This window comes from Corapipo altera, unplaced genomic scaffold (assembly GCF_003945725.1).
Source record: "Corapipo altera isolate COAL_440 unplaced genomic scaffold, ASM394572v1 75, whole genome shotgun sequence".
Taxonomy (NCBI): Eukaryota; Metazoa; Chordata; class Aves; order Passeriformes; family Pipridae; genus Corapipo; species Corapipo altera.
This window is the reverse complement of record NW_020884887.1, coordinates 988,420-1,004,552: the sequence shown is the minus strand read 5'-3', so window position 1 is coordinate 1,004,552 and position 16,133 is coordinate 988,420. Positions and strand designations below refer to the sequence as shown.

General features: G+C 41.9%; 1 protein-coding gene across 1 annotated transcript; it reads left to right on the top strand.

Annotated features, from left to right (window-relative positions):
* The first annotated feature begins 2,440 nt into the window (after nucleotides 1–2,440).
* Nucleotides 2,441–6,103, top strand: FOXI1 (forkhead box I1). Its single transcript, XM_027643773.1, has 2 exons — nucleotides 2,441–3,146; nucleotides 4,181–6,103. Exons 1-2 carry the CDS (start codon nucleotides 2,573–2,575, stop codon nucleotides 4,732–4,734), a joined length of 1,128 nt encoding a protein of 375 aa, XP_027499574.1. The 5' UTR covers nucleotides 2,441–2,572; the 3' UTR covers nucleotides 4,735–6,103.
* Nucleotides 6,104–16,133: the final 10,030 nt, after the last annotated feature.

Genomic DNA, 16,133 nt, shown 5'->3' with positions numbered 1-16,133 from the left:
CTGCTGGAAGCTGTGCCAGGGAGGGATCAGACCTTTGCACTCCCTTTCCCAGCTCGGAGGCAGAAGCCCACAGGTGTCTTTACACTTCCTTGCTGTAAAAGCAGCACTTGCCATTCTTCCCCTCAGCCCTTGCTTTGCTTAGCTGTGTGTGACACTGCTCAGGGGTCACCCCAGGGAGGGCTGGCAGTGCTCTGCATCCTCGGCGTGCTCAGCTGACCTTGCTCAGGTGCACTGCACCAAAACTTCATAAAGATTAATTTGCAGGGGATATTTTACAACTTTCATCAGTCTCTGGCTGCAGAAGTAATGCTTTTCCCCCTTGTAAGGGGCAGCCTGGGATATTTTCAAAGCCTGTGTTCACTCAGCACCCACTTCAGTGCATTTTAACTGTGACTGTGCCTGCAGAGCACCTCAGGGAATGAGTATTTAGATGTCACTCATCCAAGTCCATGATGCAGTCAGCATCTTGGAATAAATTTACAAGTTTTTCTTGTTTTCAAGGGTTTCTTTGGCAAAAGTGTAATTTGCTGAGCAGTGAAAAATGCATTATGTTTACTTTTCTCACTATATTCTGGGTCTTAGTTCATTGTAAAAGTGTTTATATTCGTGTGAGCATTTCTTAAACGTTTTTTCTGTGGACTTTTCTGTAAATGGGGGGGATTATTAGCAATAACTGTAATAATATTTGCAACAAAATTTGCAGGACTAGAGATATAATTCTAAAATATACCCATATGTTAGGAAGTTAATTGGGAAGCTGTAGGCAATGTTGTTCTAACAGCTTTTTTTTGCATGATTGTAACTCAGATTCCCACGGAGAAAAAAATTATTTCAGAGAGGTTCCTTGAGGAAGGAGGTACTCAAATTATTAGCTCCTGAAAAATGAATCTTTTTTTCTTTTTTTGTTGTTTTTGTTTAAGTCACCTTTAGCACAGCAGTTGTCACTTAGAAAATAAGCCAGTCCCAGTATGTTCCATTTAACTGTTGTCTGCTTGATGTGTCTGCACAAACTCTGAGCTCTCAGTCAGTCAAATTAAAGTAGCAACTTGTTTGTTGTAGCACAAATGATTTTCTGTGCAGGGAAGGCATGTATTTTTAAAACAACAGCTGTAGAGCTGCATTTGTGAGCTGGCAAATTTGCCAGTTTTGTCACTGTACTCAATATTTCAGTAGTATTTCCAGTGGAATTTTTTTCATACCTTTTGAAGCAACAACAATATGGACATGACATTGCTGAATCATTACTGTTTAGGGAAGGGGGAACTTGGTGGTGCTGCTGCAGCACAAAAGAGTAAGATGAGCGTGTGAACAAAGGAAGAACATCTTTAGTGCAGCCAGGAATTCAAACCCATGGGTCGAAACTTGTGTTTCTGCAGAAATTATAGGACAAGAGCTACCTGAAAGGCCCTGTCACACCAGGACCTTCTGTAATGGTATGGTGTTAAGGGTGAGTCAAGTTCTAAATGCATGGATGTGCCTTAATCACAGAAAAAATGTGCAAATATCACTGCAAATAGGTTTAACTCCATGCAGTGAAGAGCTGTCCCCCTGAGACAGGGGGTGGTGACATCCCAGCTCTGTCTTTTCCTCCTTTGAACATGCAAGGTGCCACATGAGGCACTAAGTACTTTTCCAAGTCAAAAAAGGGGATAGAGTTTTTTTTCCTTGTCACCTAATTTTTGTCTGTATAGCTATAAATGAAGTTACTGGAACTTAGCTGAGAGAAGCCAAACACTGCCACCCCTTTCCTGTTTGGAAATTGTGCTAAGAGGTTTTATGAGCTCTCTGCACCAATCCTGCAGCAAAGAGGAATCAGCACATAATGATTTCCCATCTCAGTTCACCAATTTAAGCTTTAAAGAAAGGTTTGATGATTAAGCTGAATATTTTTTTTTTTTGCTCAGAAGATTAATCCTTACTTTAGGGAGTTAATTCCCTTTCTATCAGTAAGATTACTCACGTGAATAACCAGCTACAGAGTTTGCCTGTAGTACTGTGATTGCCTAGGGGGAAGTACAAGCAACTCTGCAATTAAAGTTACAAAAGGAAAAGGTCTGACCTTTTCTTTTTTCTTTTCTTTTCTCTTCTCTTTTCTTTTAAAGCATATATATCCCTACTGTTTCATTGACTAGTGACAATGGCTTTTGCATTCTGAGCTGTTACTGACAGCAGCACAAAATGGCTTTTTTTTAATTAAAAAAAGTACTAAATGTTAAAGCTTCACTGTGAAAGGTAGGAAGAGGAGGATCTCTGATGAGTTTTAACTTCAAGGCACCTTAGGCTTTCTTTATGTGTACGACATTAGTGGAAAATTCCTTCATTCATGTGAGAAGATAACCAGTTGTAACTTTCCCAGTTGGTTGATGTGACATCAATGACTGCCCGGGACTGCCAGCATTCCAAAAAGGATATCGTCCTCATCTGCAGCCACTCACGGCTGTGGGGTGGAGCCTGCAGCGCTGGCTGAAACATTTACAGGTGCATAAGTAGCTAGGGCAGGGCACAGGTGATGCACCTGTCCGGGAAAGAGCACTAGCACAGGTGTGTCACAACCTCCCGCCCGGGCTGGAGCATGAGCTTCTTCGACCCACAGCCCCACTCCCCACCACGCTGCAGCCCACAGTTCCCAAATATTGGCCAGGAGCCTCCAGAGATGAACATCTACTACGAGAACTTCTTCCATCCACAGAACGTCCCCAGTCCCCAGAGACCGAGCACCTTCGAGACGACGGATTACGGCGCCACTCCCAACCCCTACCTGTGGCTGAACGGCCCCTCCATGACCCCCCCGCCGTACCTGCCGGGATCCAACGCCAGCCCCTTCATTCCTCAGTCCTACGGCATGCAGAGGCAGCTCCTGCCCAACATGCACGGCCTGGGGGGCACTGACCTTGGCTGGCTGCCTCTGCCGTCCCAAGAGGAGCTCATGAAGTTGGTCAGACCACCCTACTCCTACTCTGCCCTCATTGCCATGGCAATCCACGGGGCTCCTGACAAGAGGCTGACTCTGAGCCAGATCTACCAGTACGTGGCTGACAACTTCCCCTTCTACAACAAGAGCAAGGCTGGCTGGCAGAACTCCATCCGGCACAACCTGTCCCTCAACGACTGCTTCAAGAAGGTGCCTCGAGATGAAGATGATCCAGGTACAGCTCTCTCCCCTCTTCTCTCTCCCCTCCAATTACACTCGATCGATTTAAAAATGCCCAGTTGTAAAGAGACTGGGATGACCCACCTTTAAGAGTGTAAGGAAGCACTTAATAACAGCCTGGATTGAGGACAAACACAGAGTAGCACTTCAGTTTGCAGAGTTCTGAGCTAGAAGGCAGCTGTGTGTAATTCAGGTGTGAATTAGTGTTGCTGTGAAATCCCTGAGGGGAAGGGAATTCTGTCCTGCTCTGGGTCTTCCTGAGCACAGATCAGTGGAGCACTCTAACTGGGCAGGCACATTCAGGACCCGTTTGGTGTAATGCATGACTTCAGTCAAACTTAACCGGGATTTGATTGAAAGGGGATAAGGCAAATTCAGATTTGTCAAAGAAATCCAATAGCTTTAGGGAGTCAATATTGATTTTCCAGAGGAGAGCAGGCTGCTTTCATTTTGTTTGTTGCAAATAGTGCTTTCCTTGGAATCACACCTCTGCCATTTTCGACCCCTTGGCTGATATGCTGTCAGATATTCCATTATTTATTGTTTTCTGTTAATAGCTGCTAAGAACCACTGGGAACATTTAAAACACATTCAATTATGCTGCCAAAGAGGGCCAAAAATCTGGTTTTATGTTATTAGAAAGCTATCCTCCCCCACTGAATCTGAAGGAACAGCCCACTATGGGGTTTGATTACTCTCTGCCATAAATTCAGAAGACCAACTGTATACTGAAAACATCCTTCCCTTACCAAGAAAACAAAACAAAAAGGCCTCCTAGTGGCTCCACTTGTAGTTTTATATGTGTGAAGAGTCAGAGCTAAAGAATACAGCACACAACTTTATTTTATTTTTTTTTTTCAGAATTCGACAGGCTTCTGGTTGTCAATGACTAAAAACATATATGTTTTGCTCATGCAATTGTTCACTTTCTGTGAAAGGAGAGGAACACTGTAAAGCCCTAGATGACTGCTGTTTTTTGTTCGTGTGCATATTTTTATACTAAAAATGCACTTTCATTCTCTTCGACAGGAAAAGGGAACTACTGGACTCTGGACCCAAACTGTGAAAAGATGTTTGACAACGGGAACTTTCGCAGGAAGAGGAAGAGGAAGTCTGACATCGAGGCGAGCGCTGCCACGCTCGGAGCTGAGAAATCAGAGGACAGCACCCTGACTGGCAGCCCCAAAGCTGCAGAGCACCAGGATATCTTGGAAAACTCACCCCCTGGGACTGACAACTCCCCCGAGAAGGAGTCTCCCCCTCCCTCATCCAGCAGCCCGTGTCTGAGTAACTTCCTCTCCAGCATGACAGCCTACGTGAGCAGCTCCAGCTCGGGGGGCCGCTCGGGGCCCCTGGGACTCAGCTCTGAACCCATTGACAAAATGGGACAGAACATGGGAGGCTTTAATTCCTACTCCCCCCTCTCCAGTATCCCCAGCCACGGGGTGGGAGAGTGGTCCAATTCCGTGCCTTCCCCTCACCTTGGCCACAGCAACTCTGTGCTCAACCAGTTTAACACCCATTTTTACAGCAGTATCAGCACGAACAACACACTGTACTCCAGGGAAGGGACAGAGGTTTAAATGAAGGATTCTAAGATGCTAAAGTATAGTTATTTATGAGAGGAAGTGACCCGTGGGCAGGTGATTAGCATTAGCCTGTTCTCTCTAGGACCCTCTGCACCCTTCCTTCTGACAGCCACAAGCTTGTTGCACTCACTGAAATCACAAACACTCCACATTTGGCAGCTCCACGTGAAAAATCAGGGATCATAACAGCGAGAACAGTGAAAAGTTCTCCTCAGACACTGATTGAGCTGCTGCCAACCAGGGTCCTCTACAGATGTCCTTGAGAAGTTCCTGTTTGCCTTAGGCAGAAAGCTCTTTCTGGCATGGCACTGACACTGCTGTGCTTTTTAAAGTGCTCACAGAAGTGTGGTTGTGTCTGTGAATATCCTCTGTTGCCAGTGTAGGCTGCCTGCACTAGACATGCTTAGCAAGCTCTTACTTGGTCAAAGCTGTGAAGGATCCAGAATAAAAACTGCTGTCTAGTGAGTAACAACCAACACTTGAATGGTGAGGGTTGTCTTTGGTTGTCTCTCACACTAGTGCAGACACTGCCAAAAGTCTGACCCCCTTCCAGCCCCAGGGGGGATGTGGCTGTGAAGGAAAGTAACATCAGCATGGACACAACAGGAATGTTGAAGCTGAAGGGAAACACAACAAAATGCAGTGGAATTGTCTTCTGCTGGTGCAGATCTTAGTGCTTTCAATTCTAATTACAGGGTCAATTTTTTTCCTTACACATGCAAATCTAGTCACATAAGGGAAACAGGATCTGTCCTGAGTATGTCTCTCTCTCTACATATATATATTTAATACATGTGTTTTCTAAGAAGAAACCACATTTGCTCTATCTCAATATTTTACATTAATCATTTCTACTGAGTAAAGAACTGAAATACTGGGATGGGGGGGAGGGCAGAAGAAAAAGGAGGTAAGAAGTTTAAGTGCCTCTGGATTTCAATTCCAAAGGCTAGATCTTTCCAAGTATCAATTGCAGATATTGTAAAAAGTTTCTGTACTGTATTTTTTTGTCATTTTGTAAAAGTCTGTACTATTTGTGCTCGTGTAAATATTAGAAATAATGCTTATTTTTCCTACACTCTACTGTAGCCATAAAAAATTTTTAAAATATATACGAAGTTTTTCTAAACAAAGACTTGACTGAAATTCCACATTTATGTAGAGTAATATCTGTAACTAGATAACCTGCAGCATACATGGACATCGAGTTTAACTGTTCACATCTGGGCACTGACCAGACTTTTGAAGTGATAGAAAACATTAATACATTGTAATAGACACCATTTTACCTTGATTTTTTTTAACGCTACAAGGGTATAGTTTTGTTACAGGCCTCCTCAGAAACATTTTTAATAAAGCATTTGTATAGAAGAGTGTGTCCCTGTGTGTGTGTACTGTACTACTTACATCTTTAAAAGTCTCTTTAATAGTTTGATTGAGCAATTTGTGTGAGGAAGAGCACTTTAAAAGCCACAGAAGGTCACAGAATCACTTAAAATTTCAGAAACCAGACCAAATTTTTACATGTTCATTAGCCAATGTGACTGCAATCTTTTCTGCTTTCTTATTCATTATTTGATTTTTTTATTCTTAAAGTTTTTCAATATCATGGTTGCTCCAACTATTCATAGTTTTGGACCCACTATAATTTTTCACTTGGCAGTTGAAGCCTACCTGCACTGCTGATATTTGTGCTTAAGAAAAAAAAGAAAATTACTTTCTGGTGGTGTCCTTGTGCCATCACTAAGTGTCCCTGAAGAGCTGAGGTCTGAGCTGTAGCTCCTGCCCTCAGAATTTTACAACCCCTTTGCAGAACCCCAGCCTGGCAGGTGGGCTGTAATGTGTCCTACAACTCAGCAGAGGCAGCATTTGTTAGAGAAAGACTTGCTCGTGTGACAGTGAGAAATGTGTTCAGTCACTGAGCTTGTGCCCTGGATTCAGCAGACATACAACAAATTGCCCAGAAATATGTTTCCTGTGCAATATATGCTTCACAAAACTGAAAGGGACTGTTTTCTTTAGTGCTGAAATGGAAAATGCTCTATCATGGACCTACAGAGCAAAAGTGTGGGGAGAAATAAGGTGGGAAATACAGTATGAAGAATGATGTTGCTAAATCAGCATACAGTAAAAAGCAACTCCTTTGTCAATCAGCATTTTGTTTGGCTCCCCTAGTTCCCAGTCCCAAAAAATAACACCATACAGGTGTGCAAAAGGACAAGTTTGTGTCTTGTTGCTTCCCAGATGCTGTCAACCAAATACCACTTTTGGCTTATACACAATGAGGAACTGCTGCCAAAATGCCAGTTCTCCACAGACAAAAGTAAGTTTTCCAGTGGGTTCCCTGAGCACCAGTCAATTGGTTCCCCTGCAACAATTCCCCTGGCTTGGCACATCAGCTGCTGTTCAAGGAGGAGTGGAAAGATGATGGCATGAGATGTAATTCTATTTCTCCTCAAAACAGAACTACATTGTAATGAAACAAGTGAGGAGCACTCTTCTTCATCTGGATTTTTTGTTTTTCAGGGAGAATTGGTTTTGATAACCAGGTGTGTCAATACATTCCTGGAGCTACTGCACGACAGGAAAACTTAACAACTATTCTTATCTGAGCAGCAGCTCTGCTCTGTCAAAGGTAATGCTCCTAGGTGTGTATTTTACCAATATGATCAAGGTATGGGGTTAGGATGGCTTTTTGTTTGTTGGTTTGTTTTAAGTATGCTATTCAAGAAGCCAGTAAAGTAGGACCAGTAACTAAAATACAGTTAAAACATCACTGATATTTATAGACCTATAGTCTGTTTTACAGACATATTTAGTGACTGGTGCTGCTTGAAAAGAGAATTTGGGCTCCAAGAACTCTGAATAGTTTTTTCTGTAAAGATCCTGGATTGATTATTTCATCCTTAGAGTGTGTTCTGTGTTGAGATGCAGCTGCCTTCACACACCACTGTGGACACTGTGCTTCATGACTCTGCAATTATTTGTTCCTGGTTTAAATGTTAACTCTTACAGGCTGCTCCCATCTTACCCCAAACACATCCAGCCCTGAAGTGGCCAGAATAGGTTACTACTTGCTTTCCTTCTATCATAGGAAATCTGCAAATATTAGAAGCTTCCACTTGCAGGCAAGTGTGTCTTGATTAATGATAAATGAGTAATGAGTTCCTACATTATATCTGAGGTACATTGCTGCTGAATCCCTGAGGCAGCTTTACTGTCACTGATCTCATTAGAAACACCTTCCCTGGGTTCCTATTCCACAGTTCCCTGGTTCTGTGTCCTGGGCCTGCAGCTGTGGAGTCTGGGACTCTCCAACCTTGGCTCGAGTTCCAGGGAGGGGAGCAGTTTGGGGCTTCACAGCAGAGCCCTGGGCAGACAGAGAGCCCTTGTATCACAGCCTCAGGGTTGTTCCATCTGATCATAGGATTAGTTGCAAACCTGGAGTCCTGCAATAATAGGATCTGCTTTAGCTGAGATCATGGAGCTTTCTGGGTCCTTTGTGCCCCAGCAGTCCAGTTAAAACCCCATCTCCAACTCCACAAATTTAAGCCACGAGGCCTAAAGGTTTGTATTTAACTGCGAAATTCCAAATGCCTGCCCTTCCAGATGATAAACTGATGGGAGCTTAAGTGCTACAATTTATTCAAAGATGACACCAAGAGGTGTGGTAGAGGTGTCTGTGAAGGACATTTCAGCCCTCACAGTATTTACTTCTCCCATAAATAGCAACGGGGACTTTGCCAGATTCATTCTGAATTACAATGCACTAACCTTTCCCTCATAATGGGACACATTATGAAATTCTTCACTGTTTAGCAGTGTCAATAGTTTCTTTGTTGCTTCATGGGAAAGCATTCCCAGGGAAGGAAAATAATTACCTTCTTCCCACTTGGTTTGCCAGTTCCTAACTCTGCCAGTTTCTGGAAGTTTGCAGCAATCCTTACAACTGCTTCTAATGGAGCTTGGAAAGAGCTGCCCTGGACCCGTGGGATTTTTTGCCCAAGCACCCACACCTCAGGATCTGTGAAGTGTGAGCCCAGAGCCTGCTGGACACTTCTTGGAACCTCTGGATTTCCCTGCTGTAAGTGCTGACAGCTGCCAGAGCCTGTACTGCTGGAGCCCTGGAGGGATTGCTGTTCAGTACATCTCAGATGACACTTGTCACAGCCTGGAAACCTCAGGGCTGTCACCACCTGGACAGAAAGACACCGAATTTTTTTATTTGTAAGGCAATAAGGACTTTGATCTACTCAAACAACCCTTGCTGAGTGCACTTGCCCAATATCCTGCCTGCTGACATTCTGTGCAAATCAATTTTCAGAATCCCTCCCTAAAATGAATTTTTGCATGCCTGGTGTTGACTGAATTGCAATGCAAATTGTGCTTTACCTCAGCTTGGGTTTGATTCTTTTTAAATCCTAAAAGCTTTCCTCTGCAAATGTCTTTGCAGTGAAGTGTTTTTAGCCTTGTGCAGCATATAATATTGTTCTATTGCTAATATTCTAGAAGGGAGGTGGCAAATTAAGCCAATTCTAGAAGTACCTAATCCTAATTTCTCATCTGCTTTCTCACTTTAATCTTTTTCTATTTAAGTTAATTGGTAAAAAACTATTTATTTTTCCTTTGACAAAGATTCTTGAAAAAAATCTTCTCTTATTAAGAGCTCTTGCAAAGTTTCAAGAACCCCAGCTCCCCCCTATTTAATCTGAAACTGTAGACTCAGTTCCTTGCCTGTAAAACAACACTGACTGATGTGTCTCACCCTGCAAAATGCCAACATGGGGGCACCAGAACCCTTTCAGTGGGTTCAGAAGGCCTCTGCAAGGACACACTGGTTTGCTGGATCGGGGCCTAATTGATTAATTATGGATTGATTATCCTGATTTTTCTTTTACAAAGGTCTTCGTATAACAGGACAACCCTCTAAAGTGCTTCCCCACTCGCTGAAATCTTTCTCTGCTCGAAGAGAAAATTGCTGTCTTTTGTCAGAAACGACCATCAGAGGAGCAAAAATTGAACCTATTGGATGGTAAGTCCTTTCCAAAATCTAGGGTAGAATATGGCATGTGGAAATCCCACACTTGATTTTTTTATTTGTAGTAGCAGAAACTACATGAGTGGGGAGCTGAAGAATCTTTACAGGTCTCTAAAGCACTTGTAGGGTGTGGGTGAGTGCAGCAGAACTTGTTCACAATCCCATTTTACATCAATAAAGATCTTATTTTCAACTTCTTTTGCTCTTCCTTTTTCTGTTCTTTCTCCAGCATTTTTACAACCACACGTTTTTGAGTTTACAATTTTAGGTCTCCTGTTGACATTAGGTATCTCTATTTTTAGCATGCCCATCAATCAAGCAGGCCATCTAACTGCTTGGGTTTGAATTCCTAGCAAAAAAATGTCAAGACAGGGTTGATCTGATCTTTTATCCCTTTTTTCATCTATTACCATCACTGGAAAAATCAAGAGAACAGCTGAATATCATAAACCCAAATCAAATCTTAAGATTAGGCTTATGAATAATTATAAACATTCCACAAACCTTATATTCTTTCTGAAATTATTCATGTCTATCCTCCACCTGTCCCTCTAACTGTTCTCATTCCTTTATAGCTGGTGTTTTAGTCCCAGGTTTAGCACAGGATATGGGGGAGTTCCTGGCCTGCTCCTCTGAAGTCAAAGCAGCAAAGCAGTAGCTGGTACTGAGGCTCTTAGGGTTTATATTCTGCACAATTATAACTCTTCTGTCAGGACAGATATACCCATGGACACTTTTAATCCCGTGGAATTGCATCTCTGACAACCACAGCAAAGGAGGAATTACAGTTACACATTCCTTCTCTGGGTCAAAAAGATCAGCATGAGCAGACAGTGACGCAATACTAAATTGCTAGAAAACCATATAACTAAGTACCCAATAACTTTTATATCAGTTAGAAGGTTTTGATCCATATAATTGAGTTATTTATATTGTCCTTGCCATATCTTAATTTCCCTAACAGTGTTGTAGCTCCCTGGCTGGGCCTCAAATTTAAGTTTAGGAGCTGTGCTTATTAACTTTATGTGCTTAAAACTGCCCTCAGCTCTAAAACATCCATTTCATACAAGGTGCAAGTAGTTCAGTGGCAGATGAAATGGGGAATGTGAATGAATTATTATTGTGGGTATGTAGGATTGTCATAGTAAATTGAAACAAATCAGGCCTGCAGGGAGTAGGGCAGCACGTTCACACAAAAAGAGTCAAAATCACAGGGGGAAGTACAGAAGGTGGTGCAAAATCAGCTCCCTCAGCTCCTACACTCTCAGAACCACAGGCCAGGGAGCTCTGTGCACACTTTTTGCTCACAGGAAAATAGACAGTTCATGCAGTGCATAAGCTGAGTGCATTTTAAATAGAAATGGTTGCCAAAACAAACAGTGGAGGCTGCTGCACAGTTTCTTAGTGTAGAAGTGGTCCTTCGCTTCTGCTAAACGTTTCAGAGGCAATCTAAATGGAGCTCCCAAACCCTGGGATGACAGAAGCCTTCTGCACTTGTCTTTCTAAATTCATTAAAAGGTGCTTTGCCCTTTGTGGCAAAGCCTGCCAGCAGCACGTTAGATATGCTTTGGTCAGGGAACTGCCCTGAACTGTTCCTGCTCCTCTCCTTCTGTCCTCTTTAGCCAAAGGTCTGTCCTGCTGCCTCCTCCTTACCTGTGATGAGTTACAATTATTAGTTCTCCTCTGTTCCTCTGGCAGATTGCAGAAGGTCAGTCAGGTAAGCAGGCAGCAAACAGGGCTCAGCATCAGACTGGGCATGGAGAGCTGTCAGGAGCTCTGGGGGAACTACATGACACATCAGCAGAGTTTTCCCCGTGTTTAAAACTGTGTGTAGGTGACCTATGACAGCTGGACTAGTGACACACTTTATTCCTGCAAAGCCACCAAGTGCAGGAGCAATGTGTCTGTATTGTAATGCTGAGAATTTCAGAGTAGCTAATCCTGCACTGCCCAGTGCCTGAACTGATGGATGCGTCCAGCACATGGAAAACTGAGTTGTGTCATCAGGGAAACCTTTTTATACTTTATACATTCTCCATACAGGTTCATCTGGGACTCAGAATTTCCCTGGAGTCAGGATGCAGGTTGTTTGGACTGTAGCATAATGGGAGATACAAAGATGCTGAGTTTATTTCCTTTTGTTGCCTTTCAGAGATGTCAGTTTGGGAGGTGAAGTCTCAGTAACTCAGAGCAGCAGGGTTATTCTCATGTTCCTCACAGCTCAGCAGCTCTTTGATGCTGTTGTTTGTACAGTGTGTTCTGACATGAGCAGATTATTGTTTGCTGGTTCTTGACAGCAGTTTTGTGTATGCAAACCTGCATGCAAATCAGGTGTAATTTATTATGCTCCTCTCCAATGAGAGTGGAAGGCAAAAACCCACTGTTTAACTTCAGCAACACATTTTCCTATGAATAGGGTGGCTTTTAAATGATTTATGGTAAGAATGCTAAGAATGCAACAAGTTCAAAGAAGGCAAAGGGATATGTTTTTTTCATTGTGGACTGGGAACCTGATTCTTTAATGCTGATAATGCCATCATCTAACTCAACCTAAACTTCATGCCCACAGGACAGACTTGTATTTTACTGTATCACAAGTGGGCAGATCTTTAATTACAGGTCTTACCGTTATTAAAAAAACCAAACCAGTTGAACACAACTTTTGTATGGAAGAAGAAAGGATGAGGGGTTTGATATTTATTCAGTCTCACTGTCTGTTGCTTTGTAGGCATCAGTGTGGCTTCAGCAATGAGGGCATTCCAAGATCCTTCCCTACCCTAGGCCTGGCACAACTGTGAACAGCCCTATTTAGCTCAGGTCTGAGGAATTCTCCTGGCAAAAGTGTTCCTTGGTCAGACTTAGGATGCCTTTGGGATGCTCAGATTCCTTTAACCCTTAAACTTGCATGATGATTTCCCTTCTGCAGTGAAGCAGATAACATTTTCACAAGGCTGAAACTGTTTTCAGGTTAGGGCGTTTTTTGTTGTTTTTTGTTTGTTTGTTTGTTTGATTTTGTATGATATTGCATATTTTAATAGGAAATACCTCAATCATAAAATTCTACTAGATGAGTTAAAATTAATACTAATAAATTGGCCTTATCACATATCTTTCTTGAGTTAAATTGGGTAGACATACTTTATCAAGTGATAAAATGAGCATTATTTTTCATTTAACATTATTGGGTTCACTCCTATGCAAACTCTCGGGTTGACAATGCAAACATGCATGTTAAAGGCTCTTCATATGGACCAAACTCCACTTAGATGGTGACCAAACACGCATCCTGCATGCAAATGCAAGTGTTGAAAACTACTGGGTTTTGGGATGCTACATGATCCTTACTGATTTCTATCAAATATGTCATCACTGTCCCTCTCTATAACAGGAAATCTTCAGGAGAACATTTATCTGGCACTTTTCTTGTCACCTATAAAAAACTTGCTGGGTTGTTACAGGATTAGTCTTGTGTGTTCTAAAATCACAAGTTCTCAGAACTTAGATAATTGTTTCTCCTTTGGCACTCATAGAACCATAATAAACATCAAACAGAGTTACGGCTCAAAAAGCTCTTATTTACTGAGACTATTTTAATATTTATGTCACCTTACATATGGCCTTGTTAGTAAACAGGTGATGTTCACTTCTTGTTTGGTCTAAGCATTTTATTGATCCCAGATTTGTTCTAAACAAAAATGCAAAGCTCACAGAACCTGAACATTTTTTCCAAGACCACAAAATCATCTCCTATTCTGTTTGGAAGTGATAAATACGAGCTAACCTTGGATAGTTATGGAGCAAGATTGTCTTCAGATTTGGATTTATCTAATCTTGTTTCCACCTTAAGTAGCTGTGTGCTAACCAAGCATGCAGAGCAGCCATTGCTTTCCTGGTATACCACGTGTAACCTTCAATATCTTTAACCCACTTTGGCATAAAATAGATGCAGCCAAAAAACTTGTAATCTTCTCCCTTCAGGCAAGGATAAGACAATATAAGTCACCTGCAGGTTTGCTTGCAACGTGCTATTTCTGGTTTTCATATAGAGTGTTATTTAAAGCAAATATTGTAAATTCAATCAATTTTGGATATTAGCATTAAAGCAAATATTGTAACTTTGTGCAATTTTTGAAGATAGCATTTATGCAAATAAATATGCAAAGAGGCCTGGTCTTTTATCCCCTGCCAAGTCAGTAAGGTAGTTCTGAAAGACTGAAAGTCCCCATAATGTTGCCAATCAGGACTTTTTCTTCCTCCCTCTATGGAAGTGTATTTAACATTCCTAGCCCTGCACAGAGGGGAAAAATAAGGTCATAGCTGGGGGAAAAAAATGCGTTGATCATAACTGATAATATGAAAATGAAGCAGTCAAGCAGGCTGTGGACAGCACGGGTCAGGTCTACTTACACAAAAGCTAAGTTAGAAATGCAGTGATAGAAACATGAAAATTCTGGAACATGAGGGCAACAGAAGCCAGTTGTGGTCAGATTAATCCCTTAATACTGCTCTTATTGACTTGCTGCCAGGTGGGACAGGTTAGTGTCCTGTTGTGTCAAATAGTGGGGGAGTAACACCAACAAACACGACAGAGAAAGGGCTGCCTAAACCCCGGAGTGTGGAAAGCAAACAAAAAATCTGCAACTCCAGAATTTACCAAGTTTAGAGTTTTTTTGACACAGTATCTCCTGTAAATTGTGAATTTCAGTGTTACAGTGGTTTCTGCAGGACTTTGAGAGTTCCTTGGGTGGTGGGGTGTTATTCTTATCTCCATGATCTAACAGTAGAGCTGTCTGCTTTATTGCTACATTTTTACAATATTTCAATTATTCATCTGCCTACTAGTTCAGGTTTGCAGATTATATTTGTAAAGGAAATTTTCACCTGAAACTTATAAAAAAGTTTGATATTAGATTTCAGTGGACAGTGGTGTGGAGAAAACACACAGGTCTGAGTACTATGTGCAAAAAATTCTGCAAACCTGAATCATATCAGGTAAAGCAAGTGCCAACCTTTAAGTACTCCAGAAGTTTTGTGAAAATTGAATTTTAAGCCCCAATATATTGCCCCCAAAATGTGCTTGTTGAACTCAATGTTTTCCCAGTAAAGAAAAAAACAACAAACTGAATCAAAAAACAAGAGTGGTCTGTATTTTATCCTGTCTCTGTTGACTGCTGCACACATTCCTATAAAAAGCTGAAGGATTTAATGGCAGGAGCAGTATTTTATTCAGCAAGGGTTAAAATGAACAAGCAGGGGCTGGAAAATAACTCAGGAACTACTTAAACTAAAATAGCCACCAAGGCTTCTGTCACAAAGTTTCATCCATGGCCTCACATAATTCCAAACTAATTCTGTAGCTGAGCAAACTGCTCTATGGTACAATTTCATCTTACATTCCAAGGAAAAAAAAATATATGAAAATTCCAAACTGTTCCAAATCCTCAGAGTTTTAAAAAGAGGTGTGTGTTAGGGGAAGGGAGAAGGGCTTTGTTACATAACTTTCAACATGGTAAGTCTTGCTCACTGATTTTTTTCAAAGCTGATGAACAGAAAAGTCCAATTTACACTGAATTAGGGTTCACACCTGAGAGCAGAGCAGCTAAAACTCAAGATTCACCCTCTCCTCTGGGTGTTTGTGAGCTTTAACCAAATACTGTAGGTGCACACTGGGGCTGAAAAGGAGGCACAGGCACTTTGGACTTGACAGTTATTTTTACGAGAATGGGATAATTACATTGACAGAACAGAGAAAATGGGCCATGCACAAATTAACCACCCAAATTAACTGCACGTGTAATTAAATACAAACATGGAAACGGCCCAGTTTTAAAGGTTGCTTATGAAACTGCATCAGAGTTGGTGTAAAGGGCCCAAATTTACTGCTTTTGCCAACTGCTGGTTGTTAACTCCCGGTTCAGTTACAAATTTGAGGTAAACTTGTGAAGTCAAGTGAATGTATCTGTTTGTACCACACACAAAGAAACACACTGACACCCACTCGGGTTGGCTGGAGCTTCTGCAGAGCTTTAGAGCCTGAGAAACTTTAATGTTCCACTAATTGTGTTTGTTGTAGGCTAAATTTAGCTGGAGCCTGTCTGCTCCTGCTGCAAGAATTCAAATGGCCCTCGGAGGTGTCTCCAGATGGAGTCCATTGTAGTGACTGCAGCCCCTGATCCAAGTCACCCTCTTTACTCAATAACATGCTCTGTTTACTTCCACAGTTAAAAAGAAATAAAATTCTACTTCTTTTAAATTACTCCCTAAAAAATGCTCCAGAAAACCCGCTTTTCATCACAGAGTTCTTGGACTGCTTTTTCCAAAATTGCCCACACTTAGGACACAGGAGTAATTCGTCTGA

Coding starts and splice junctions, on each gene's coding strand:
- FOXI1 (XM_027643773.1), top strand. CDS start 2,573: ATGAGCTTCTTCGACCCACAGCCCCACTCCCCACCACGCTGCAGCCCA. Junction 3,147..4,180: donor TCGAGATGAAGATGATCCAG/GTACAGCTCTCT, acceptor TCTCTTCGACAG/GAAAAGGGAACTACTGGACT.